This window comes from Pristiophorus japonicus, chromosome 10 (assembly GCF_044704955.1).
Source record: "Pristiophorus japonicus isolate sPriJap1 chromosome 10, sPriJap1.hap1, whole genome shotgun sequence".
Lineage (NCBI taxonomy): Eukaryota > Metazoa > Chordata > Chondrichthyes > Pristiophoridae > Pristiophorus > Pristiophorus japonicus.
Window position 1 is genome coordinate 107,162,414 of NC_091986.1, and position 26,548 is coordinate 107,188,961.

The following is a 26,548-nucleotide window of genomic DNA, read 5'->3' on the forward strand; positions in this document are numbered from 1 at the left end:
TAGAGGTGTTCTAAATCATGTTGTGTCGAGACAGAGTAGATGGAGAGAACCTGTTCCCATTGGCAGAAGGGTCGAGAACCAGAGGACACAAATTTAAGTTGATTGGCAAAAGAACCAAAGGCGACATAAGAAAAATGTTTTTACAGAGCGACTGGTTAGGATCTGGAATGCACTGCCTGAAAGGGTGGTGGAGGCAGACTCAATCACTGCTTTCAAAAGGCAGTTGGATAAGTACCTGAAAGAAAAAAATTGCAGGGCTATGGGGAAAGGGCAGGGAGTGGGACTAGCTGAGAGCGCGTAAGGGTTCGACGGGCTGAATGGCCTCCTTCCGTGTTGTAACCAAATGATCTATTTTGTTAACAATTTGTTGGTGCTTTATGAAAATAAACCAGCACATGGTTTACACATGGCACTGTTGCAAATGAGTTACTATGTATAGTATGAGGCACTTTGGGTAAACCACTGCCACCCAATATATTATTAAGAGTTTAAATTGTGACTCAGGTTTCAATCTAGTTCTGGGCCAAGGAGTAACATGTGTGGTTAAGAATGTGAAGTGAGCCAAAAATGACTAAAAAGAATTGTTCATTTCAGCTCTCTGATAAACCTGTTAAAATAAAGATCAAGACTGGCTAGTTTACAAAGCAATTTAAATGCTTGTTCCTCAGTGATATATAGGAAAGAATTCTAATTAATTCTCAGTGTAGAAATAACCTGCAAAGTGGAAACTATCTTTAGATTATAAATATATGTTGTTTGTGTGCATTATGAGTCACATATGGTACTATGTGTAACATAAGTACGAACCTTTACATTATTTTCCATTTAAAAGAATCGGTTATAAAGGATACCATAGCTTTCCTAAAAATTGCTTTTCATGTTATTTACATTTCTAAAACATATTGGCCTGGAGAGGAACTTGACGGTTGCGCAAGAACATAAGAAATAGGAGCAGGAGTAGGCCATTTGGCCTTTTCAGCCTGCTGCACCATTCAATAAGATCATGGCTGATCTTCCGTCTCAACTCCACCTTCCCGTACTGTTCCCATGGACTAGATTTTCCACTTTTATGCAGGTCGCCCAAAAATGGGCGTTACTTCCAGCGTGTGCAGTAAATATGGGTTTTGAGATCAGCGGAATATCGCCCATTTTTGAAACCCTAACGTTACATTTTTTTAAATGGGCATTACCGCGAGCGATTTGAAATGGGCGTTAGCATTAAATGTTCTTGACCTTCTGCCGTAACGTGTCGCCGTCCATAACAATGTCATGGCAATGCTCGTTAGGAAGGAGATTTTCGACCAGCAGAAAGAATTCTGAGCAAAAATTAAGTTGTTCCCACCGAGATATTTGCAGAAGTTTGGTTGTTACAATGGAAGGGATGGAGGAGGTGACACAGCATGCTGTAGAGACTGACGCTGACGAGAGCAGTGAGCTGGGAGAGGAACAATTGGGAGGACGAAAAAGAGCGAGGAGATTCTCGGACGGGACAAATGCCTCCCTCATGCAGGAGGTTGAGTCACGCTGGGGTCAATTGACCCAGGGTGGGTGTGGGAAGCCCACCCCAAAGGCCTACCAGAAGATATGGGCCGACATAGCTGAGGTGGTTTCGTCGATGACCAACAAGGTGCGTGAGGGCAACCAGTGCCGCAAGCGCAGGAACGACCTTGTCAGATCCACCAGAGTAAGTATTACATTTATTTACATGTACTTATATATTTATATAATTTGATTTGCAAGTGTAATGAGTGATTAAAATCAGATGTGATGTCTTGCACTTATACCAGGAATGTTGTACTCAAAGCCTGCATTCACGGTGTATGTCTTTAGGCAAAGAATGATAGTCTCATAATAATCATGATTACATCTGTCGGTTATGTGTTGTATCAGTCTCTGTGCCAGTACCTAGCAATGATGTCACACAATGATCTATGCCATATCGTGCTGTTGTTGCCTTTTGCAGAAGAAGCTTTCCAAGAATAGGGCCGAGCAGAGACCAACGGGTGGTGGGCCACCAGTCATCATCGAGCTCACCGACATCGAGGAGTGGGTGCTGGCACTAGTGGGGAGTCACCCCCGGTTGGCCACGCAAGCAGCTGCAGAATCTGATGTGATGCCACGTAAGTAAAGTATACACCATTGCGTGATGTAAAGTCAATAGATGCCACACCCACTCATATCTGACCAATAATATATGATAGGTGATTGATAAAAGTGTTCTCTAAATAATGATGGCCTCATGAGAATCATTGCAATGCAGAATTTGGTGATGGTCATGAAATGTGATGTCTGTGATGATTTTGATAGCGATGGTGCTTTTGTCGTGCATATGCTGTGTGTAGCACTGGAATGACCTTGTGACCCTAGCACCCCCTTCTCCTCTAATAACCTCATTTGTGTTTTGCAGCTCAGCCAGCAGCGCAGCCCCAGGCAACACCACCGAGGCCAGAAGCTGGGGGCGCGGGGCCAGACTCGCCGGATGATTGGACATCTGGTATAATTTTGGGCGGTGCACGAGAAATGAAGTCATATTTTAAGAAAAAAAAAGGGCAGGCGATTTTGCTTACTGTCAGCGGTAATTGACTGCCGAATTTAGCGCCAGCGGTATATAGGCGGTAGTTTCCATTTTTACACTGTTTTGGGCAGTAAAGTGCTCCTCAGCGTTATATGGGTGGTAAAATGGGTGGTAAATGGGTGGAATGCTAACGAATTTCTAGCCTTAACAGCTAGACTTTCCCTAAAGCCCACCACCGTCGGATTGCCACCCAAAATGACCACTAAGATTTTTCAAATAACGCTGGTAAAAAATTGCATAAAAAAGGGAAAAAGTACCGCCTGGCAAGAAAATGAATCTTACACGTAGATTCTCGGTGGTTAAACATGATCCTGGGCAAATTGGACGGTTCTTAACCAGAATGGACGGTTAGTACTCAAATTTAGACTGAGGCTGCAGTTGAGTCCAGGGAGGGGGGAAAACACAAATTATATTTTTTCAATGAAACAAAAAATTAAAATTAAGAAAACATTCTCAAGACCCTTTTGAACTTAATTGTCATAAAAGAATTTTAAAAGAATTATAAAAAACCTTTAACTTTACTTTTCTTTGTAGGGGAACTTACCTACCGTCCATCTCCGGCTGCTTTTCTTGATCTTACCTACGGGTCACCGCTGAGCCAAAACTCGGGCGGTGGCGGTTTTATCTGCGGTGCACGTGGGCGGTCCACTCCCCAGCAATATTTTGAAAATGTGGGTGGAACCCTTTAAAAAATGAAGTGGAAACTTTGGCTGGGTGGTTTTCCGCCGAGAAAACCGCCAAAAATGAAAAGGAATGTCTAGCCCCAATAGTGGCACAATGGTAACTCTATTCCAAGTAACAAATAGACAAGATCAATTTACGAAGAAAGGAGGAACACCCGAAAACCAATTTTAACATAACATGGAAAAATAAGTTATGAAAGGAAGTGTCAGAATTGGCTCAAAACGTTGTTTTCCGGTTGAGCACATTGCCGAGCTTGCTTGTCAGCATGCTTCAGCCATTACACTTTCGAAGCAATGGAAGATTGTGGATTACGCACTCAGCCAAGATCTTGCACAATCAAGTGAAAATATAGGGGGGCTGAAATTGCCCCTTTCAATTAAGAGCCATGGCCGTCTGAAAGCAGCGTATACGGGTCGGTAAGCACTCACCCCCTCAGTCGGCGCGGAGGGGCCGCCATTTTGTAAATTGCCCTCGTGGAATTTCCCGGCAGAGACCGTCTCCATTCCGTGTTGCCGCCCCATCGACCCTTTATCGACTGACAGTGACCCCTTTTCCGCCCTAAGTGGGAAATTGGTCCACGGGAGCGGATGGGCCGCCAGTCGGTGCCACTGACAGCTCTTTTCAGCGGGAACCTTCTGGTGGCTGGGTGGTGCATCCGCCCTTAAAGGGGAGGGCACAGTGCCGCGGCCTCCATTTTATTTTAATTATTGGCCGACTGCTACGTTGACCCGATAATGGCGGCCACAGGTTCGGACGGGCTGCCTGCCCCTCTTGGGTGTCAGGATGCTGGCAGGCTGAGACCCTCCCTGATGGCCCAGTATTTGCCACTAAAGTGGCTGCAGAATTCGCTGCGGCTCTCCCCTTTAACTGAAGAGGAGGAATGTCGTGACGCGTCAGTTCCGACCCTCCCCCCCCCCACAACTTCCGCCCCTCTCCCAACGGCCACTCCAATCCCCGTCCCCCCACTTCCGCCCCTCTCCCGATGGCCACTCCGACTCGCCCCCACTTTCACCCCTCTCCCGACACCAGTATCCCTCCAACCGGAAACAAGAACCAAAGTTCTGAAAATCGCCGGATTGTCCGGCCCCATGCATTGGGGCAGACGGAACACTTTAAAATCAGTAGGTGCACCCCGTTTCGAGTGGAGGACACTTTCAGCCCCAGGGAGTAAATTTCCTCATGGTTTCTCCCGTTCCACTGCCACAACTTTGGCGGAGCTACAGCAGTAATCTCATTTGCACACATAAAACAAGGTTTTGTGGCAGCTACGGTGATAGAACTGGAGAAGCCCCAAGAAAATTCATCCTCATAGTATAATACTAATGATTAAAGAAAAATATAGCCCAGGGGTGTTCGTGACTATACAGATTCTACTGTGAACTGAAAGCTTGTTTCACAGTTCACTTTCCAATAACTTGAAACTATCATATATGTTAGCAATTGCTAATCCAACCCACACTTCAACACCGATCAACACGTACAATCTCTAAATAAGTGCTAAATTTTGAAATGTCTGCCTCTTACTTGGATAATGTTTCACTTAAAGGTTGAATAAATAATTCATTATCCATTTTAATGACACTGCTGTAAACCACAGATCCAATGCTTAAATTGCACTCAACACAGTCTTGCCTAATCAAAAGTACTTCTGATAGAATCGTGTAGTTGATGCATCATATGCAGCAGTAAATAATATTGTGGCTTAATCGGGTTGAAATTTAATCAAAGATAACTGATGGAGGGCTATTTGATCTAATTTTTCATCCAGCCAGTAGGACTGACTATGTAACTCATAAACAAAGAAGTTGGTTTGGAAGGAGGGTGGGGGGAGGTAATGTATGCATGAGTGTTAATTCTGCACTGTGCATGTGTCACATCAGCATACATGGCCAAGAACAGGAGATCAAGTAGAGATGCAATACTACAACAACAAATATTTGCATTATGTAGCACCTTTAATGTAGAAAAAGTTCAAAGTCTGAAAGTGCTTCACAGAGGTGAATGGAAAAAATGGACACAGTCAAAAAGAAGGAGCTATTAGAAGGAGTGACCAAAAGTTTGGCCAACAAGGCAAGTTTTAAGGAGGGCCTTACAGGAGAAGCAGGAGGTGGCAAGGCAGAGAGATTTAGGGAGGCAATCCCACAGCGTGGGGCTTAGGCAGATGGAGGCACAGCTGCCATTGGAGAGGTGGAAGGAAGAGAGGGCTATAAAAGATGATAGATTCAAAAGAACAGACAGTTTGGGATTTTAGCACTGGGAGAGTTACAAAGAGAGCGAGGGACATGGCTATCGAGGAATTTAAAAATAAAAATAAAAATGATAAATTTGAGGTATTAGGGAACTAAAAGCCAATCTGGTCAGCAAGGACAGGGATGAAGGGTGAATGAGATTTGGTGTGGCATAGGCGATATAGAGCAGAATTTTCGATGAGCAAAAGGTTACGAAGGATGGTGGATGGGAGATCAGCCATTGGAATAGTCAAGTCTCGAGGTGGCAATGGCACGGATGAGGATTTTAGCGGCAGTTGGGCTGAAGTAGGAGCTGAGAAAGGCAATGTTATGTAGGGACAGAAAACTAAAGGAATATTTGCATATTCTAATGCCAGGATGTATGGGCTCAAGTTTCAGCTCGAGTTGCTCCTATTTTTTTGGAACAACTAGTTTAGAATGGAGCATCTCAGAAATTAGAATTCTCGGCATTTAGTTAGCTCCAGTTCCAGTGAGTTAGAATAGTTCCATTTTAGAACAGATATTTTTTTTCAAAAGGGGGCATGTCCAGCCACTTGCACCTGTTTTGCAAGTTTAGGCAGCGAAAACTTACTCCAAACTAACTTAGAATGGAGTAAGTGTAGATTTTTGTACAATCAGAAAAACCTTGCCAACACTTTAGAGATTTGTTGGGGGGGGGGGGGCAGGGGGGGAAGTTATGGAATTTTACAAGCATTTAACACTTACACTTCTACAAATAAAGTGCAATCCTGAATAATAAATAATAAAGCAAATAAAAAATACATTGAATTTTCCTACCTGTCTGATGCAGCAGTAGCCTCCGAGCTGCGAAGATTTAGGCCGTTCGGCCAGGGGACAGGGGTGGCGTCAGACCACCCATAGCGATGGCCGAGTGCCAATGTTTGTATCACACTGCGCATGCGCACACGTTCCAGCGTGCCTGCGCAGGGCTGCCGGCACGAAATCTGCTGCTGTGAGGTAGCCCCGCCGACCCTGCCGGCAGATCTTTGGCGCCACGCTTTGGCCCCGCCCCCTGCAGATGCTTGTACGCCGCGCCAAGTTGGAACGGGCCTGATTCGGAGCGCAGAATGCCAAGGTAGGCATTATGCGCACTTTTTATTCCACGAAATAGGCGTTCCTCTCGGAGGTGCGCCATTCGGAAGGAGGCCCGAAACTTGCCCCCAATAAAACTAGGTTAGATACAAGGTCGTGTAGCACCCAGTGTATATTATCATAGAAGGAACTGAAAAAATGAGACTGTACAACTCCTAAATCATTCACTGGTACTTCTTTCAATTTCCCATTGATTTTAATTCTTGATATATAAAGATGTTGACACATAAAGGTTGTAAAACTGGGCTCAATTTTTCCAGGTCATTTGCGCTGGTTTTTTGGCACGACCATTTTTATAGGCGTTTTTTGAAAAGTTTCCCCCGCGATCTGCGCCAGCGTAACTGACTTAGTTATGATTTTTCTAAGCCAGTTCTCTTTTTCCTCATGTCTGCGCTGGTTTTTATAATTTTTCGCAGTTTTGCCAAAAATTTTTCATCTTGGTCGGCGTATCTGGCCACTCCCGAAAACCTTCTGGGCACTTAAGAAAACAAGCGCACATTGACAAATCGGCGCTGAAAGGAGCCATTGTTTTTAAATCGAAGATTTTGGAGGGGGTCAAGAACACAGTAAAAATCTTTTTTTTAACCTGTCAACGTAGTAAATGGAAGTTTGTTGGATTTCAGAAGTTTAATCTTTTTTTCTTAAACTCACTCACGCGCCATCACTGAACATCTTGAAGCAGGGCTGGAGTGTCGTAGCTTTGGCTGGCAGAATTGGCCCCGCGCCTGGACACAGGGGCTCGGGGCTCGGCTGAACAACAAGCCCAGTGGGGAGAGGGAGGGGGAGAGAGGGCGGAGAGAGAGAGAGCGAGGTGTCGAATGGAAGCCTTCTACACTGAGCCTGGGGGGCGAGATGCCGATCGGAAAGCTTCAGTTAGGCAGAGTCAGCATGGATTTATGAAGGAAAATTCACGTTTGACAAATTTGCTGGAACTCTTTGAGGATGCAACGAACAGGATGATAAAGGGGAAACAGTGGATGTGGTGCATTTGGACTTCCAGAAGGCATTTGACAAGGTGTCACATAAAACGCTACTGCACAAGATAAAGGATCACGGGGTTGGGGGTAATATATTAGCATGGATAGAGGATTAGAAACATAGAAAATAGGTGCAGGAGTAGGCCATTCGGCCCTTCGAGCCTGCACCACCATTCAATAAGATCATGGCTGATCATTCACCTCAGTACACCTTTCCTGCTTTCTCTCCATATCCCTTGATCCCTTTAGCCATAAGGGCCAAATCTATCTCCCTCTTGAATATATCCAACGAACTGGCATCAACAACTCTCTGCGGTAGGGAATTCCACAGGTTAACAACTCTCTGATTGAAGAAGTTTCTCCTCATCTCAGTCCCAAATGGCTTGTTTCTGTCCTCCCTGAGCTCGCCTTAGGACACCTGCGTTACAGTGTGACAGGTGTACCGCCCCAGTCAAACTCCCCAAGCTTACCCCTTACCCTTAAGACTGTGTCCCCTGGTTCTGGACTTCCCCAACATCGGAAATATTCTTCCTGCATCAAACCTGTCCAGTCCCGTCAGAATTTTATACGTTTCTATGAGATCCCCTCTCATCCTTCTAAACTCCAGTGAATACAGGCCCAGTTCGATCCAGTCTCTCCTCATATGTCAGACCAGCCATCCCGGGAATCAGTCTGGTGAACCTTCGCTGCACTCTCTCAATAACAAGAACGTCCTTCCTCAGATTAGGAAACCAAAACCTAACACAATATTCCAGGTGAGGCCTCAACAAGGTCCTGTACAACTGCAATAAGACCTCCCTGCTCCTGTACTCAAATCCCCCAGCTATGAAGGCAAACATGCCATTTGCCTTCTTCACCGCCTGCTGCACCTGCATGTCAACTTTCAATGACTGATACACCATGACACCCAGGTCTCGTTGCACCTCCCCTTTTGCTAATCTGCCGCCATTCAGATAATATTCTGCCTTCATATTTTTGCCCCCAAAGTGGATAACCTCACATTTATCCATATTATACTGCCTCTGCCATGCATTTGCCCACTCACCTAACCTGTCCAAGTCACCCTGCAGCCTCTTAGCATCCTCCTCGCAGCTCTCAACCCCACCCAGTTTAGTGTCATCTGCAAACTTGGAGATATTACACTCAATTCCTTCATCTAAATCATTGATGTATATTGTAAATAGCTGGGGTCCCAGCACTGAGCCCTGCGGCACCCCACTAGTCACTGCCTGCCATTCTGAAAAGGACCCGTTTATCCCGACTCTCTGCTTCCTGTCTGCCAACCAGTTCTCTATCTACGTCAGTACATTACCCCCAATACTATGTGCTTTAATTTTACACACCAATCTCTTGTGTGGGACCTTGTCAAAAGCGTTTTGAAAGTCCAAATACACCACATCCACTGGTTCTCCCTTGTCCACTCTACTAGTTACATCCTCAAAAAATTCCAGAAGATTTGTCAAGCATGATTTCCCTTTCATAAATCCATGTTGACTTGGAACGATCCTGTCACTGCTTTCCAAATGGGCTGTTATTTCATCTTTAATAATTGATTCCCCACTACTGATGTCAGGCTAACTGGTGTATAATTACCCGTTTTCTGTCTCCCTCCTTTTTAAAAAAGTGGGGTTACATTAGCTACCCTCCAGTCCATAGGAACTGATCCAGAGTCGATAGACTGTTGGAAAATAATCACCAATGCATCCACTATTTCTAGGGCCACTTTCCTAAGTACTCTGGGATGCAAATTATCAGGCCCCGGGGATTTATCGGCCTTCAATCCCATCAATTTCCCTAACACAATTTCCCGCCTAATAAGGATATCCTTCAGTTCCTCCTTCTCACTAGATCCTCGGTCCCCTCGTACTTCCGGAAGGTTATTTGTGTCTTCCTTTGTGAAGACAGAACCAAAGTATTTGTTCAACTGATCTGCCATTTCTTTGTTCCCCATTATAAATTCACCTGAATGTGACTGCAAGGGACCTACGTTTGTTTTCACTAATCTTTTTCTTTTCACATATCTATAGAAGCTTTTGCAGTCAGTTTTTATGTTCCCGGCAAGTTTTCCTCTCATACTCTATTATCCCCCTCCTAATTAAACCCTTTGTCCTCCTCTGCTGAATTCTAAATTTCTCCCAGTCCTCAGGTTTGCTGCTTTTTCTGACCAATTTATATGCCTCTTCTTCCTTGGATTTAACATGATCCTTAATTTCCCTTGTTATCCACGGTTGAGCCACCTTCCCCGTTTTATTTTTACTCCAGACAGGGATGGACAATTATTGAAGTTAATCCATGTGATCTTTAAATGTTTGCCATTGTCTATCCACTGTCAACCCTTTAAGTATCATTTGCCAGTCTATTCTAGCCAACTCACGTCTCATACCATCGAAGTTACTTTTCCTTAAGTTCAGGACTCTAGTCTCTGAATTAACTGTGTCACTCTCCATCTTAATAAGAAATTCTACCATATTATGGTCACTCTTCCCCAAGGGGCCTTGCACAACAAGATTGCTAATTAGTCCTTTCTCATTACACATCACCCAGTCTAGGATGGCCAGCCATCTAGTTGGTTCCTCAACATATTGGTTCAGAAAAACATCCCTAATACACTCAAGGAATCCTCCTCCATCGTATTGCTACCACTTTGGTTATCCCAATCTATATGTAGATTAAAGTCGCCCATTATAACTGCCGTACCTTTATTGCATGCATCCCTAATTTCTTGTTTGAAGCCATCCCCAACCTCACTACTACTGTTTGGTGGTCTGTACACAACTCCCACTTGCGTTTTCTGCCCTTTAGTATTCCGCAGCTCTACCCATACAGATTCCACATCATCCAAGCTAATGTCCTTCCTTACTATTGTGTTAATTTCCTCTTTAACCATAAACGCTACCCCACCTCCTTTTCCTTTCTGTTTATCCTTCCTAAACATTGAATACCCCTGGATGTTGAGTTCCCAGCCTTGGTCAATCTGGAGCCATGTCTCCGTGATGCCAATGATATCATATTCATTAATTGCTGCATGTGCAGTTAATTCGTCCACCTTATTACGAATACTCCTCGCATTGATGCACAGATCCTTCAGGCTTGTCTTTTTAACACACTTTTAGAATTTTGCTGCAATGTGGCCCTTTTTGATTTTTGCCTTGGGTTTCTCTGCCCTCCACTTTTACTTTTCTTCTTTCTATCCTTTGCTTCTGCCCCTAATTTACTTCGCTCTGTCTCCCTGCATAGGTTCCCATCCCCCTGCCATATTAGTTTAACTCCTCCCTAACAGCACTAGCAAACACTCCCCCTAGGACATTGGTTCCGGTCCTGCCCAGGTGCAGACCGTCTGGTTTGTACTGGTCCCACCTCCCCCAGAACCGGTTCCAATGTCCCAGGAATTTGAATCCCTCCCTTCTGCACCACTCCTCAAGCCATGTATTCATCTGAGCTATCCTGCGATTCCTACTCTGACTAGCACGTGGCACTGGTAGCAATCCTGAGATTACTACCTTTGAGGTCCTACTTTTTAATTTAATTCCTAGCTCCCTAAATTCAGCTTGTAGGACCTCATCCCATGTTTTACCTACATCGTTGGTACCGATATGCACCATGACAACTGTCTGTTCACCCTCCCTTTTCAAAATGTCCTGCACCCGCTCCGAGACATCCTTGACCCTTGCACCAGGGAGGCAACATACCATCCTGGAGTCTCGATTGTGGCCGCAGAAACGTCTATCTATTCCCCTTACAAGTGAATCCCCTATCACTATAGCTCTCCAACTCTTTTTCCTGCCCTCCTGTGCAGCAGAGCCACCCACGGTGCCATGAACTTGGCTGCTGCTGCTCTCCTCTGATGAGTCATCCCCCTCAAAGTGGTACCCAAAGCGGTGTATCTGTTTTGCAGGAGGATGACCGCAGGGGACCCCTGCACTACCTTCCTTCCACTGCTTTTCCTGTTGGTCACCCATCCACTAACCTTTACCTGCAGTGTGGCCAACTCACTAAACATGCTATTCCCGTCATTCTCAGCATCGTGGACGTTCCAGAGTAAATCCATCCGCAGCTCCAGTGCCGCAATGTGGTCTGTCAGGTGCTGCAGGCAGATACACTTCCACGCATGTAGTCACCAGGGATGCTGGTAGCATCCCAGTTCCCACATAGCACAGGAGGAGCAGAACACCTGTCTGAGCTCTCTTGCCATGACTTAACTGCTAGATTAACTTAATTTGGCAACAATGCTAAAAGGTTACCTGCTGATAAGGACAAGAAAAAGAAAAACTACTCACCAATCACCAACCAATCACTTACCCCCTTGGCTGTGACTTCACCTTTCGATTTCTTTCTACTTCTTTGTGTACCTTCTGCCCCTGCTGCAGCTCCACCAACTGCGTCCTCGATCTCCTGCTGTGCCTTTTTATAGGCTTCCGACGATACCCTGTACTCGCGCCTCACCGACTGCCTCCTCGATCTCCTGCTGGGCCTTTGTTTAGGCCTCCGACGCTATCCCGGACTCCCGCCTCACCGACTGCCCCCTCGCTCTCCTGCTGGGCCTTTTTATAGGCCTCCGACGCTATCCCGGACTCCCGCCTCACCGACTGCCCCTTCACTCTCCTGCTGGGCCTTTTTATAGGCCTCCGACACTGCCCCGGACTCCCGCCTCAGGGACTGCCTAACTAACAGAAAACAGAGATTCGGGATAAATAGTTCATTCTCGGGTTGGCAATCAGTGACTAGTGGGGTGCCGCAGGGATCAGTGCTGGGATCCCAACTATTTACAATCTATATTAACGATTTGGAGGAAGGGACCGAGTGTAACGTAGCCAAGTTTGCTGATGATACAAAGATGGGAGGAAAAGCAATGTGTGAGGAGGACACAAAAAATCTGCAAAAGGACATAGACAGGCTAAGTGAGTGGGCAAAAATTTGGCAGATGGAGTATAATGTTAGAAAGTGTGAGGTTATGTACTTTGGCAAAAAGAATTCGAGGAGCAAGTTATTATTTAAATGGAGAAAAATTACTAAGTGCTGCAGTACAGTGGGGCCTGGGGGGCCTGGTGCATGAAACACAAAAGGATTTTATGCAGGTACAGCAAGTGATCAGAAAGGCCAATGGAATCTTGGCCTTTATTGCAAAGGGGATGGATTATAAAAGCAGGGAATTCTTGCTACTGTTATACAGGGTATTGGTGAGGCCACTCCTAGAATACTGTGTGCAGTTGTGGTTTCCATTTTTAAGAAAAGATATACTTGCTTTGGAGGCAGTTCAGAAAAGCTTCACCAGGTTGATTCTGGAGACTTACGAGGAAAGGTTGAGTAGGTTGGGCCTCTACTCATTGGAATTCAGAAGAGTGAGAGGTGATCTTATCAAAACATACAAGATTATGAAGGGGCTTGACAAGATGGATGCAGAGAGGATGTTTCCACTGATAGGGGAGACTAGAACTAGGGGGCATAATCTTAGAATAAGGAGCCGTCCATTTAAAACTGAGATGAGGAGGAATTTCTTCTCTCAGGGGTTGTAAATCTATAGAATTCGCTGCCTCAGAGAGCTGTGGAAACAGGGTCATTGAATAAATTTAAGACAGAGATGGACAGTTTTTTAACCGATAAGGGATTATGGGGAGCGAGCAGGGAAGTGGACCTGAATCCATGATCGGGTCAGCCATGATCGTATTAAATGGCGGAGCAGGCTCGAGGGGCCGTATGGCCTACACTTGGTCCTATTTCTTATGTTCTTATGAGTGGGCCGGGGGGGGGGGGGGGGCGGGGCGGAGGGGGCGAGAGAGAGAAGGAGAAAACTCACAAGAGTGCAATTACTTAAGGAGGAGAGAGGAGAAGACAAGACCTTGGGTGTGGTCCATCCATACAGACGTTGGGGAGAGAGAACTGTGAACCTGTCCTGCCTGCTTTCCTGCAGTTTTGAGCTTCTTTCAAATGTAAAATTCAAGTATGGGGGCAATACTGACAATGCCATACTTTGTGCATCATGGTGCTACGTAGGAGACAATTGATTCGTCATTGCATCAGCAACATCAGAGCCTGTAGGATGCTGGGCAGGTGGCCTTACCCACCTCGGGTATATCGAGACAGGTGTTTGTACCTCCACCTGAGTGATTCAGACTGTGTCAAAAGGTTCAATTTCCACAAAGACATTGTAAGTGAGATCTGTGAGTTGGTGAAAACAGACCTGCAACCTAGAAGCATTAGGAGGACCGCTTTGTCAGTTGAAGTGCCGGTTACAGCTGCACTTTCATTCTATGCCTTCAGATTGTATCAAGCTCCAAATGGGGATGTGTACGCCATCTCTCAACATGAAACACATGTCTGCATTCACCAGGTGACAGCTACATTGTATGCGAGGAGGAATTACTTCATAAAGTTCCCCATGACCGCCCAAGCAATGCATGACGAGGCTGTGGGCTTCTCCAGGATTGCTGGCTTCCCAAAGGTACAGGGCTGCATTGATTGTACCCACATCGTCTTGCGAGCATCTTTGGTGGATTCAGAGATGTACAAGAACAGAAAAGGCTTCCACTCCATTAACGTACAGTTCGTGTGTGACAACATGCATCATGTCAGTCGATTCAAGATACCCTGGGAGCACCCATGATGTGTTCATCCTACGCGAGAGCGTTATATCTGCCATGTTTCAGCAGCAGCCAGAAGGGCAAAGCTGGCTACTGGGAGACAAAGGGTACGGCCTCGACACGTGGCTCATGACGCCCCTACGCATAACCTGGACAGAAGCTGACCGTAAATACATGTCGCACATTGCGATGCGCAGCATCATAGAGAGGACCATTGGCATCTTGAACCACGTTTCCGATGCCTGGACCATTCTAGAGGCTACTTGCTGTACTCCCTTGAGATTGTCGATCAGTTCACTGTTGTGTGTTGCATGCTGCATAATTTAGGCATCATGAAGCAGCAGCACCTGGTTGTAGAAGACCCACTTGCAGTGAGAGTGGCTGATGATAATGATGTGGAAGATGCAGATGACAAGCAGGAGGAGGACGATGAGGACAAGGAAGGCATGAAAGTGCCTGAGGCCAGAGCACGGCGGCAGAGGAGGGTGAGCTATCGTGCCCCCTTAACGATTGCTCGAGTCTTGCGCCAGCAGCTGATCTATAAACATTTTACTGCTGCCCGAGGGCTCAGCGACAACTATTCCACATGGACCATGTTTACTGTTTGGACCTGTTCTGTAATGTTGTGTTGTGTTAATGGAAAAAATGATGGAAATTATTCTAGTTTACTTCAAAAGTTGTTTTAATAATCAAACAAATAATGAAAGTGATTCTTTTTTAGTTCTAAAGTTGTGTTAAGAATGGAACAAATACTGGAAATGATTCAGTTTTAATGTAAAATATATTTTATTCAAAAGTTTAACAAACTTGTTACTGTTGTAACTGTTTTCAACTTAAAAGTTTTTTGTAAGTTATGTAAATTTACAAGTTTAAAAGTTTGTTAGTGATCTTAAAGTTTTCAAGTGATCTTAAGGTAAAGTTTGATACAAGAATAATTTTATTAAAAGTTTAAGTTTCCTTGTCCTCATCGTCCTCCTCCTGCTCGTCATCTGCATCTTCCACATCATTATCATCAGCCACTCTCTCCGCAGGTGGGTCTTTCACTACCAGCTGCTGCTGCCTCATGATGGCTAAGTTCTTTTGTACTTAACTTTAATAAAATTATTCTTGTATCAAACTTTACTTTAAGATCACTTGAAAACTTTAAGATCACTAACAAACTTTTAAACTTGTAAATTTACATAACTTACAAAAAACTTTTAAGTTGAAAACAGTTACAACAGTAACAACAATAATAACAACAGCAGCAAAAAAAAGGCTCCATCTTCTTCTAAGACCGCCCGTTGCACTTGGTCTTGAACATGCCACCACCCCTGCCCTGTTTCGGGGCTTGGTACCAAGCTTATTCTTTCTAAGATCTCAGGTACAGCATACCTCTTGATGGATGGGGGAGTGGGGCAGGGGGCGTCGGTGGCAGGCGGCAAGTTGAAGGGCCCGGCTTTGGGCTCTCCAGAGGCTGGTGTGGGGATTGGAGTGGGAGTGGCAGTTGATTCTGTAAATGGCCGTGGGACCTGGGTGTGTTCCCTTATTGCAGCAGCTAACTCCAACATGCTGTCCCTCATGCGCCCTGACAGTGTCTCAACGACCTGCAACATTCCCTCCCTCATGTTGAGCAAAACTGTCTCAACTACCGGCAACATTCCCTCCCTCATGGTCAGTGACAGCGCATCAGCTACCTCTGACATTCCCTCCCTCATGGTCACTATTCCCTCACTGATGTCCCGGACATCGTTCCCATTTCTCGTGTCATTGCTGTTACTTCTCCCGACAGTCCCGCTACCTCATCACTCACCCCACTGATGGCGTCCAGGAGTGATCGGGTAAGGTCAATGTTCTCCGCACACAATGATATCATCTGAACCACATCTGTTGCATCCTGCACCTGAGGAGAGCACGGTCGTGCTCTCCTTCTCCTCCTCCCCACGGGTGTGGCTCACACCCCACCACTGGGACCTGCAACCTCAAAAATTGGGGCCCTAGGTGTGCCTCGTTGCACCACACCACTGGGACCTGCAGCCTTGGACTTTCGATAAACCATGGAATGTCCCACCAGCACTCAAACCACTCATCATGGAAGGGGCTCACCGCAATGAGCGGCACCTCCTCCAAAATAAGTAAAACAGTGGGGGCTTCATCCAGCTCCATCCCCTCCCCTTCACACTCATGTTCTTGTTCTGGAGGGTTGGATTCGACGATGTTATTCTGTTCAGGCTGGTCCTCGTCTGAATTTTCTTCTACATCGTCAGGGTCAGCCTCAAGTTCTGCAAAATATAACAGAACACAGACAAATGGTTAGCAGCAGAGGACGGGGCAGAGTGGGTGGCATGAGTAGGCTCACAGCACAGGCCAGCCAACAGGCTGATTTGAAGGACCACGATGAATGCTAGCACATTGCATCAACTGAGACATCCCCAGGAACCGAAGCATAGCTAACCCGCGCACTACTTAACATTTAGCAAAGCCAGACTGTGGAATTTGCAGCACTTACCCTCTCCCTCGATTGTGGGCCCAGCTGGTGCAGTGGTGATTGCTTTTTTCCAGGCAGTACCCATCAAAGCAGCGACCCTCTCTTCCAAGGGTGTCAGTGGGTGCAGATTTGCCGGGCCTCCTCCTGTTCAGGTTCTTTCTCTTTTGTTGTGTGCCACCTTCCTCTGCAAAGATGAAAACATAACTTTTTAAAGAGGGTGTCTTTCTGCTGAGTGGGACATATACAGTTGGTCACATTTACAATTGCAATTAATAAATGAAAATATTACTTACACTAACTACTTGACTTTTTACACTGGCCTCCAGATCTCGTGGTGGTCACCATTGTGCAACAATCTTCTGCAACTTGGTTCCAGCGTTTCTTCATTTCTTTGGGTGGAACTTTTATGTGACCTCTGCTCGTGTCCAGCTCCTGCCATCTGTTCTCAATCACAGTAACTAGTGCCTCCACTTCTTCCTGTAAGAAATTCTGGGTCCTTGCATCGCGTTGCATCATGTACTGCTGCAGCTGTGATTTTTCCAATGTTCTCACACAGCACTCCTTCTCACACACACAACTGGCTCTTTAAAAATGGCCGATTGCCAACTCGGAGCTGTACTGAGCATGCGCGTCCATTGCAACGTCAGAAACTTAATTTTTTTTCCTTGTGCATGCACAGAAGGTGCAGCATCGTTTTTTGGCACAGACAGCAGGCTCCACCCCCGCCCCCCTCCACCACCCGAACAACTAGACAAGCTGCGCGGCGCCAAATTCGAATTAGATTGGGGAAACTTTGGCAAATTATTTCTGCCGCATTTCTGGCCTAGAAAAACAGGCATAACTCTGGCAATACACCAGCAAACAGGTTTAGGCAAAATTGAGCCCATAAATTCTGCATGATCAAAAAATAATTTGTTGTTGTTTATCAATAACATTTTATGTTGGGTTAAATGAAAAGTCAAGTACAATATTTTTGTGGTTATTAAAGTTGCTATCACATTGGAAATAAATAAAACATGTCAGTTTGCCTAATTGTTTACCTTACTGTATATTACCATAGGAAGAGTTAAAAAAAATATGCAGTGGCTTACCTAAATCTGGGTCTGTTGCTTCAACCTTTGCCAGCAAAACTTTTATTACCGTGTTCTCGTATACAGACTCAGTATAATGACTGGAGGAAAATACAGGGGGATTGTCATTCACATCCTCCAATAATAGAACTATTCCTGACTGGCAGTAACGCCCACCTCCATCTGATGCCCTGGCGATCAAATTATATACTTGAGTTTCCTCATGGTCTAAAGCTGATAATGTTTTCAGTTCACCTGTGGGATAATCACAACACATAATTGTCTAGAAGATAATGTAACAAACTCACAAAAGCTGATGAAAAGCTACAAATAACAACCACTGATGGTGGTGTTAAAATTAAGAATGGAAGGATTCTAAATAAGGGAATATAATTCTAAACTTTCGATGGAAGCAAAGTAAAAACCTGTGTGTTGAAAATGATTTCAGCAGCTATTAATGTGCACATTTGCAGATATTTCATGCTCACATACAATGACTAACAATCACAAGCTGGAATAAATATGAAGTCAAAGTCTTTAAATGCAGGAACTATAGGGCCCAAGTTTCCCCAGGAGTTGCTCCTTATTTTTTGGAGCAACTTGATTTTTCTGGACTATCTTTTTAGTTGCAAGTCTGACCATTTAATTTGTGCCAGTGTAAGTGAGTTAGTTAGGTTTTTTTTAGTCCAGTTTTTTTTTCCAAAAGGGAGTGTTCCCAGCCACTTACCCCTGTTTTAGGCATTTGGCCAGCAAATAGTTGCTCCAAACTAACTTAGGCCAGCGTATGTTGCCACTTCTGTCCGCACAGAAAAACCTTACCTAGAGTTAAGGAATCGGCGCAAGTAACTACATTTAAAGCACCACCAAGCACCAAACAAAGCACAAAAAGTAATAAGCATTCAATAAAAAATAAAGAACTGAAGTAAATAATTAAATTAACAAGTAATGAACTGAAGCAAATCTTACCTTGAACTGAAGTCGGCAGTGGCTGTCCGTGCTGGAGTCCCTTCGGCCTGGGATAAGGGAGGGAGAACATGGCATCCCAAAGGGGGGGGGGGGGGAATGCTCAACGCGGCAGGCTAGGGTTGGGGGGGGGGGTGCGCTGGGTGCTGGCATCTGAAGTGGAGGGCGCGAGAAGGCTGAAATCGGCAGGCAGCGGGGGGGGGGGGGAGGGGGAGGGAGAACACTAAACGCAGCAGGCAGAGGGGAGGGGTTGGGGGGTGCTGAGTGCAGCATCTGAAGTGGAAGGAGGGAGAAGGCTGAAATAGGCAGGTAGGGGGAGAGGGAGAATGCTCAATATGACATTTTAAGGGGGGGGGCGGGGGAAGTGGGAAGAAATGCACTGCAGTCCCTTCGACCTGGGATAGTGGAGTGAGAATGCGGCATCTTAGGGGAGGGGGGGGAGAATGCTCAACGTGGCAGGCTGGTTGGGGGGTGGGGGGGGGTGGCGGGTGTTGGCATCTGATAGACCATTGCTCATGCGCGACCGCTCCATCGCACATGCGCAATGCTGCCGACACTGAAACCGATGCTGGACCCTAGCCCCGCCCCCCTGATGGCTTTCTCTAGCTAGCATGTCCCTAGCTCCGCCCCCTTTCACTCTTCTGTGCCACGCTGCAGCTGAAGACGCCCTGAGGATCGGCCAGAATTGCAGGTTATCTTTTCAGCACATTTTTTCTCTCAGGAGGTCGGTGGACCTCCGCGAGATGTGCCGTTTTTTTTAAGGTGGTGGGGGGGGGGGGAAACTTCAGCCCAATATCCTATGTGCATAACATATAGATGTTGTACTATCTGCTGTTTCATCTGCAAAGTCAGTTAAGTAGCTGTCTTCCTATGTTTGGTGATGATATAACTGTGTAATGCACACTGACATACTTATTACATAGTTATGTGGGACATGCTGATGTCTGCCGATTATATCAATCTTTTAATCAGGTTCCTACTCTCTTCTGCAACCATCCTTTTTCTAATCTTTACTGCACTACAATCTGCTCTCTTGTCTTCAGTTTTATTTCTTATACCGCCCCAAATATCCAGGCTCTACTTCTCTTCTGTGCATCCATGAACAAGGTTTTGTGGGGGAGTTTTGCACATTTAAAAGGCCGACTGGTTGTGTAAAATGTGAGCAGTTGTTAACTATGCTAATTCTGTTAAATAATAGCATACTCCAATGCCTCAATGAGTAAATATATATCCTGGTGTGGTACTGAGCCATCCAAATACAGGTTTGATCTGAATTAGCAGATAGCAGAAGCTTTCCTGCTCATAAGAACATAAGAATTAGGAACAGGAGTAGGCCATCTAGCCCCTCGAGCCTGCTCCGCCATTCAACAAGATCATGGCTGATCTGGCCGTGGACTCAGCTCCACTTACCCGCCCGCTCCCCATACCCCTTAATTCCCTTATTGGTTAAAAATCTATCTATCTGTGATTTGAATACATTCAATGAGCTAGCCTCAACTGCTTCCTTGGGCAGAGAATTCCACAGATTCACAACACTCTGGGAGAAGAAATTCCTTCTCAACTCGGTTTTAAATTGGCTCCCCTGTATTTTGAGGCTGTGCCCCCTAGTTCTAGTCTCCCCGACCAGTGGAAACAACCTCTCTGCCTCTATCTTGTCTATCCCTTTCATTATTTTAAATGTTTCTGTAAGATCACCCCTCATCCTTCTGAACTCCAACGAGTAAAGATCTAGTCTACTCAATCTATCATCATAAGGTAACCCCCTCATCTCCGGAATCAGCCTAGTGAATCGTCTCTGTACCCCCTTCAAAGCTAGTATATCCTTCCTGAAGAAAGGTGAACAAAACTGCACGCAGTACTCCAGGTGTGGCCTCACCAATACCCTATAAAGTTGCAGCAGGACCTCCCTGCTTTTGTACTCCATCCCTCTCGCAATGAAGGCCAACATTCCATTCGCCTTCCTGATTACCTGCTGCAACTGCAAACTAACTTTTTTGGATTCATGCACAAGGACCCCCAGGTCCCTCTGCACCGCAGCATGTTGTAATTTCTCCACATTCAAATAATATTCCCTTTTACTGTTTTTTTTCCCAAGGTGGATGACCTCACATTTTCCTACATTGTATTCCATCTGCCAAACCTTAGCCCATTCGCTTAACCTATCTAAATCTCTTTGCAGCCTCTCTGTGTCCTCTACACAACCCGCTTTCCCACTAATCTTTGTGTCATCTGCAAATTTTGTTACACTACACTCTGTCCCCTCTTCCAGGTCATCTATGTATATTGTAACCTGTTGTGGTCCCAGCACCGATCCCTGTGGCACACCACTAACCACCGATTTCCAACCCGAAAAGGACCCATTTATCCCGACTCTCTGCTTTCTGTTCACTAGCCAATTCTCTATCCATGCTAATACATTTCCTCTGACTCCGCGTACCTTTATCTTCTGCAGTAACCTTTTATGTGGCACCTTATCGAATGCCTTTTGGAAATCTAAATACACCACATCCATCGGTCCACCTCTATCCACCATGCTCGTTATATCCTCAAAGAATTCCAGTAAATCAGTTAAACATGATTTTCCCTTCATGAATCCATGCTGCGTCTGCTTGATTGCACTATTCCTATCTAGATGTCCCGCTATTTCTTCCTTAATGATAGCTTCAAGCATTTTCCCCACTACAGATGTTAAACTAACCGACCTATAGTTACCTGCCTTTTGTCTGCCCCCTTTTTTAAACAGAGGCATTACATTAACTGCTTTCCAATCCGCTGGTACCTCCCCAGAGTCCAGAGAATTTTGGTAGATTATAACGAATGCATCTGCTATAACTTCCTCCATCTCTTTTAATACCCTAGGATGCATTTCATCAGGACCAGGGGACTTGTCTACCTTGAGTCCCATTAGCCTGTCCAGCACTACCCCCCTAGTGATAGTGATTATCTCAAGGTCCTCCCTTCCCACATTCCCGTGACCAGCAATTTTTGGCATGGTTTTTGTATCTTCCACTGTGAAGACCGAAACAAAATAATTGTTTAAGGTCTCAGCCATTTCTACATTTCCCATTATTAAATCCCCCTTCTCATCTTCTAAGGGACCAACATTTACTTTAGTCACTCTTTTCCGTTTTATATATCGGTAAAAGCTTTTACTATCTGTTTTTATGTTTTGTGCAAGTTTACTTTCGTAATCTATCTTTTCTTTCTTTATTGCTTTCTTAGTCATTCTTTGCTGTCTTTTAAAATTTTCCCACTAACCTTGGCCACCTTATACGCATTGGTTTTTAATTTGATACTCTCCTTTATTTCCTTGGTTATCCACGGCTGGTTATCCCTTCTCTTACCGCCCTTCTTTTTCACTGGATTATATTTTTGTTGAGCACTATGAAAGAGCTCCTGAAAAGTCCTCCACTGTTCCTCAATTGTGCCACCGTTTAATCTGTGCTTCCAGTCTACTTTAGCCAACTCTGCCCTCATCCCACTCTAGTCCCCTTTGTTTAAGCATAGTACGCTCGTTTGAGACACTACTTCCTCACCCTCAATCTGTATTACAAATTCAACCATCCTGTGATCACTCATTCCGAGAGGATCTTTTACTAGGAGATCGTTTATTTTTCCTGTCTCATTACACAGGACCAGATCTAAGATAGCTTGCTCCCTTGTAGGTTCTGTAACATACTGTTCTAAGAAACAATCCCGTATGCATTCTATGAATTCCTCCTCCAGGCTACCCCGTGCGATTTGATTTGACCAATCAATATGTAGGTTAAAATCCCCCATGATTACTGCCGTTCCTTTTTCACATGCCTCCATTATTCCCTTGATTATTGCCCGCCCCACCGTGAAGTTATTATTTGGGGGCCTATAAACTACGCCCACCAGTGACTTTTTCCCCTTACTATCTCCACCCACAATGATTCAACATTTTGTTCATTAGAGCCAATATTGTCTCTCACAACTGCCCTGATATCATCCTTTATTAACAGAGCTACCCCACCTCCTTTCCCTTCTTGTCTATCTTTCCGAATTGTCATATACCCCTGTATGTTTAATTCCCAGTCTTGGCCACCCTGCAACCATATTTCTGTAATGGCCACCAAATCATACCCATTTGTAATGATTTGTGCCGTCAACTCATTTACTTTATTTCGAATGCTGCGTGCGTTTAGGTAGAGTGTTTTAATACTAGGTTTTAAACCATGATTTTTAGTTTTGACCCCTCTTGCAGTCCCTTTATATTCATACATATTGTCCTTTCCTATCACCTTGTGGTTTACATTTACCCCAGTGTTACTCTGCTCTGTTGTCTCCTGTCTTTTGCATTCTTTCTTGGGGTCCTATTCATCTGAGCTCTCACCCACTCTAAATAGCTTAGAGCCCTCTCCTGGGTTCCGAATACTCCTCGCATTGAGGCACCAAGCTTTCATGCTTGCCTTTTTATTATACTTTGACCCTTTAGAATTTTGCTGTACAGTGGCCTTTTTTGTTTTTTGCCTTGGGTTTCTCTGCCCTCCACTTTTACTCATCTCCTTTCTGTCTTTTGCTTTTGTCTCCATTTTGTTTCCCTCTGTCTCCCTGCATTGGTTCCCATCCCCCTGCGATATTAGTTTAACTCCTCCCTAACAGCACTCGCAAACACTCCCCCTAGGACATTGATTCCGGTCCTGCCCAGGTGCAGACCGTCCGGTTTGTACTGGTCCCACCTCCCCCAGAACTGGATCCAATGCCCCAGGAATTTGAATCCCTCCCTGCTGCACCGCTGCTCAAGCCACGTATTCATCTGAGCTATCCTGCAATTCCTACTCTGACTAGCATGTGGCACTGGTAGCAATCCCGAGATTACTACTTTTGAGGTCCTACGTTTTAATTTAGCTCAGTACACCTCAGTCATTGGGAGAGCTCCCATATATATTGCTTCAATTGAATTTTAATACAGCACACCTTAGTCATGTTACTATTGAAAACTCATTGGGTTTATTTCTTATACTAATCTACAAATTGAAATAAAATCAATATTGCAGTTACAGAAACACTTACCATTTTCTGGTTCCAAGAAAAATTTATCTGAGCCGGCTCCATGCAAAGAATATCGTATTTCTGCATTAGTCCCAATGTCAGCATCATGAGCGCCAATCCTTAGAATAACTTTATTTGGTGGAATGTCTTCCACTATTGTCTCTGTGTAGCTGACCTGCAGGAATTTAACAGCAACACATTTTGTCTAAGATGCAGCTCATATCTCATTAATTTAAACAGTAGAATACTAAATAAGGATTACTCATGAGTCAGAAAGTAATAGAGAAACAGATGAGAGACTTGTTTTATTTACCTGGTCACAGATTGGATTGTTATCGTTGGCATCCAGCACTCGGACTTCTACCACTGCTCTTGATACAAAAAGCCCATCGGTGGCTGTAATATTCAGCAGGTAAATATCTTGCTGTTCACGATCTAATGGTCTCTTTACATAGACCTTCCACTCATTCTGAACCAGGCCAAGGGCAAACTTTCCTTTAGGATTTCCTCCTAAACATACAAGTAGAAAACTTGAAACACATGGATGTCAAACACAGCAGAAACTATTTCAGTGTTAAAAAAGAAGCATTATCTGAAAAAGCTCACTACTCCAGTAAAATAATGGCAAAAGGGCAGTTCATTAATTAAACTTTGAGTCTTTGAACATTACAGGGGGCTAAAGAGTTTTGTTTTCATCAATGGTATAGAAACATCGAAAATAGGTGCAGGAGTTGGCCATTTGGCCCTTTGAGCCTGCACCGCCATTCAATAAGATCATGGCTGATCATTCCTTCAGTACCCCTTTCCTGCTTTCTCTCCATACCTCTTGATCCCCTTAACCGTAAGGGCCATATCTAAATTCCTCTTGAATATATCCAATGAACTGGCATCAACAACTCTCTGCGGCAGGGAATTCCACAGGTCAACAACTCTCTGAGTGAAGAAGTTTCTCCTCATCTCAGGCCTACCCCTTATCCTAAGACTATGTCCCCTGGTTCTGCACTTCCATAACATTGAGAACATTCTTCCTGCATCTAACCTGTCCAGTCCCGTCAGAATCTTATATGTTTCTATGAGATCCCCTCTCATCCTTCTAAACGGCAGTGAATAAAGGCCCAGTTGATCCAGTCTCTCCTCATATGACAGCCCAGCCATCCCTGGAATCAGTCTGGTGAACCTTCACTGCACTCCCTCAATAGCAAGAACGTCCTTCCTCAGACTAGGAGACCAAAACTGAACACAATATTCCAGGTGACGCCTCACGAAGGCTCTATACAACTGCATTAAGACCTCCCTGCTCCTATATTCAAATCCCCTAGCTATGAAGGCCAACATACCATTTGCCTTCTTTACCGCCTGCTGTACCTGCATGCCCATTTTCAGTGACTGATGAACCATGACACCCAGGTCTCGTTGCCCCTCCCATTTTTCTAGTCTGCCGCCATTCAGATAATATTCTGCCTTTGTATTTTTGCCCCCAAAATGGATAACCTCACATTTATCCACATTATACTGCATCTGCCATGTATTTGCCCACTCACCTAATCTGTCCAAGTCACCCTGCAGCCTCTTAGCGTCCTCCTCACAGCTCACGCCACCACCCAGTTTAGTGTCATCCGCAAACTTGGAAATATTACACTCTATTCCTTCATCCAAATCATTAATGTATATTGTAAAGAGCCGGGGTCCCAGCACTGAGCCCTACGGCACCCCACTAGTCACTGCCTGCCATTCTGAAAAGGACCCGTTTATCCCGACTCCCTGCTTCCTGTCTGCCAACCAGTTCTCTATCCACGCCAGTACATTAGCCCCAATACCATGCGCTTTGATTATGCACACCAATCTCTTGTGCTGGACCTTGTCAAAAGCCTTTTGAAAGTCCAAATACACCATATCCACTGGTTCGCCCTTGTCCACTCTGCTAGTTACATCCTCAAAAAATTCCAGAAGATTCGTCAAGCATGATTTCCCTTTCATAAATCCATGCTGACTCGGTCCGATCCTGTCACTGCTTTCCAAATGGGCTGCTATTTCATCCTTAATGATTGATTCCAACATTTTCTCCACTACTGATGTCAGGCTAACCGGTCTATAATTACCCGCTTTCTCTCTCCCTCCTTTTTTAAAAAGTGGCTTTACATTAGCTACCCTCCAGTCCATAGGAACTGATGCAGAGTCCATAGATTGTTGGAAAATGATCACCAATACATCCACTATTTCTAGGGCCATTTCCTTAAGTACTCTGGGATGCAGACTATCAGGCCCCGGGGATTTATCGGCCTTCAATCCCACCAATTTCCCGCCTAATAAGGATATCTTTCAGTACCTCATTCTCACGAGACTCACTGTCCCCTAGTACATTCGGAAGGTTATTTGTATCTTCCTTTGTGAAGACAGAACTGAAGTATTGGTTCAATTGGTCTGCCATTTCTTTGTTCCCCATTATAAATTCACCTGAATCCGACTGCAAGGGACCTATGTTTGTCTTTCCTAATCTTTTTCTCTTCACATATTTATAGAAGCTTTTGCAGTCAGTTTTTTATGTTCCCAGCAAGCTTCCTCTCGTACTCTATTTTCCCCTTCTTAATTAAACCCTTAGTCCTCCTCTGTTGAATTCTAAATTTCTCCCAGTCCTCAGGTTTGTTGCATTTTCTAGCCAATTTATATGCCTCTTCCTTGGTTTTAACACTATCCTTAATTTCCGATATTAGCCATGGTTGAGCTTCCTTCCCAGTTTTATTTTTACTCCAGACAGGGATGTACAATTGCTGAAGTTCATCCATGTGATCTTTAAATGTTTGCCATTGCTTATCCACCTTCAACCCTTTACGTATATTCTGCCAGTCTATTCTTGCCAATTCACACCTCATACCATCG

General features: G+C 44.9%; 1 protein-coding gene across 3 annotated transcripts in view; it reads right to left on the reverse strand.

The window, feature by feature from the left end:
* LOC139275058 (protocadherin Fat 3-like) overlaps window positions 1-26,548 on the reverse strand; it is a 941,319-nt gene that overhangs the window by 150,936 nt on the left and 763,835 nt on the right. For all 3 annotated transcript variants that reach the window (XM_070891994.1, XM_070891992.1, XM_070891993.1), the window contains exons 11-13: window positions 23,985-24,181; window positions 23,693-23,846; window positions 17,714-17,947 (exon numbers count right to left, since the gene is read on the reverse strand). In XM_070891994.1, the coding sequence (XP_070748095.1) occupies window positions 17,714-17,947; window positions 23,693-23,846; window positions 23,985-24,181 (585 nt within the window). The remainder of the gene's footprint in view (window positions 1-17,713; window positions 17,948-23,692; window positions 23,847-23,984; window positions 24,182-26,548) is intronic.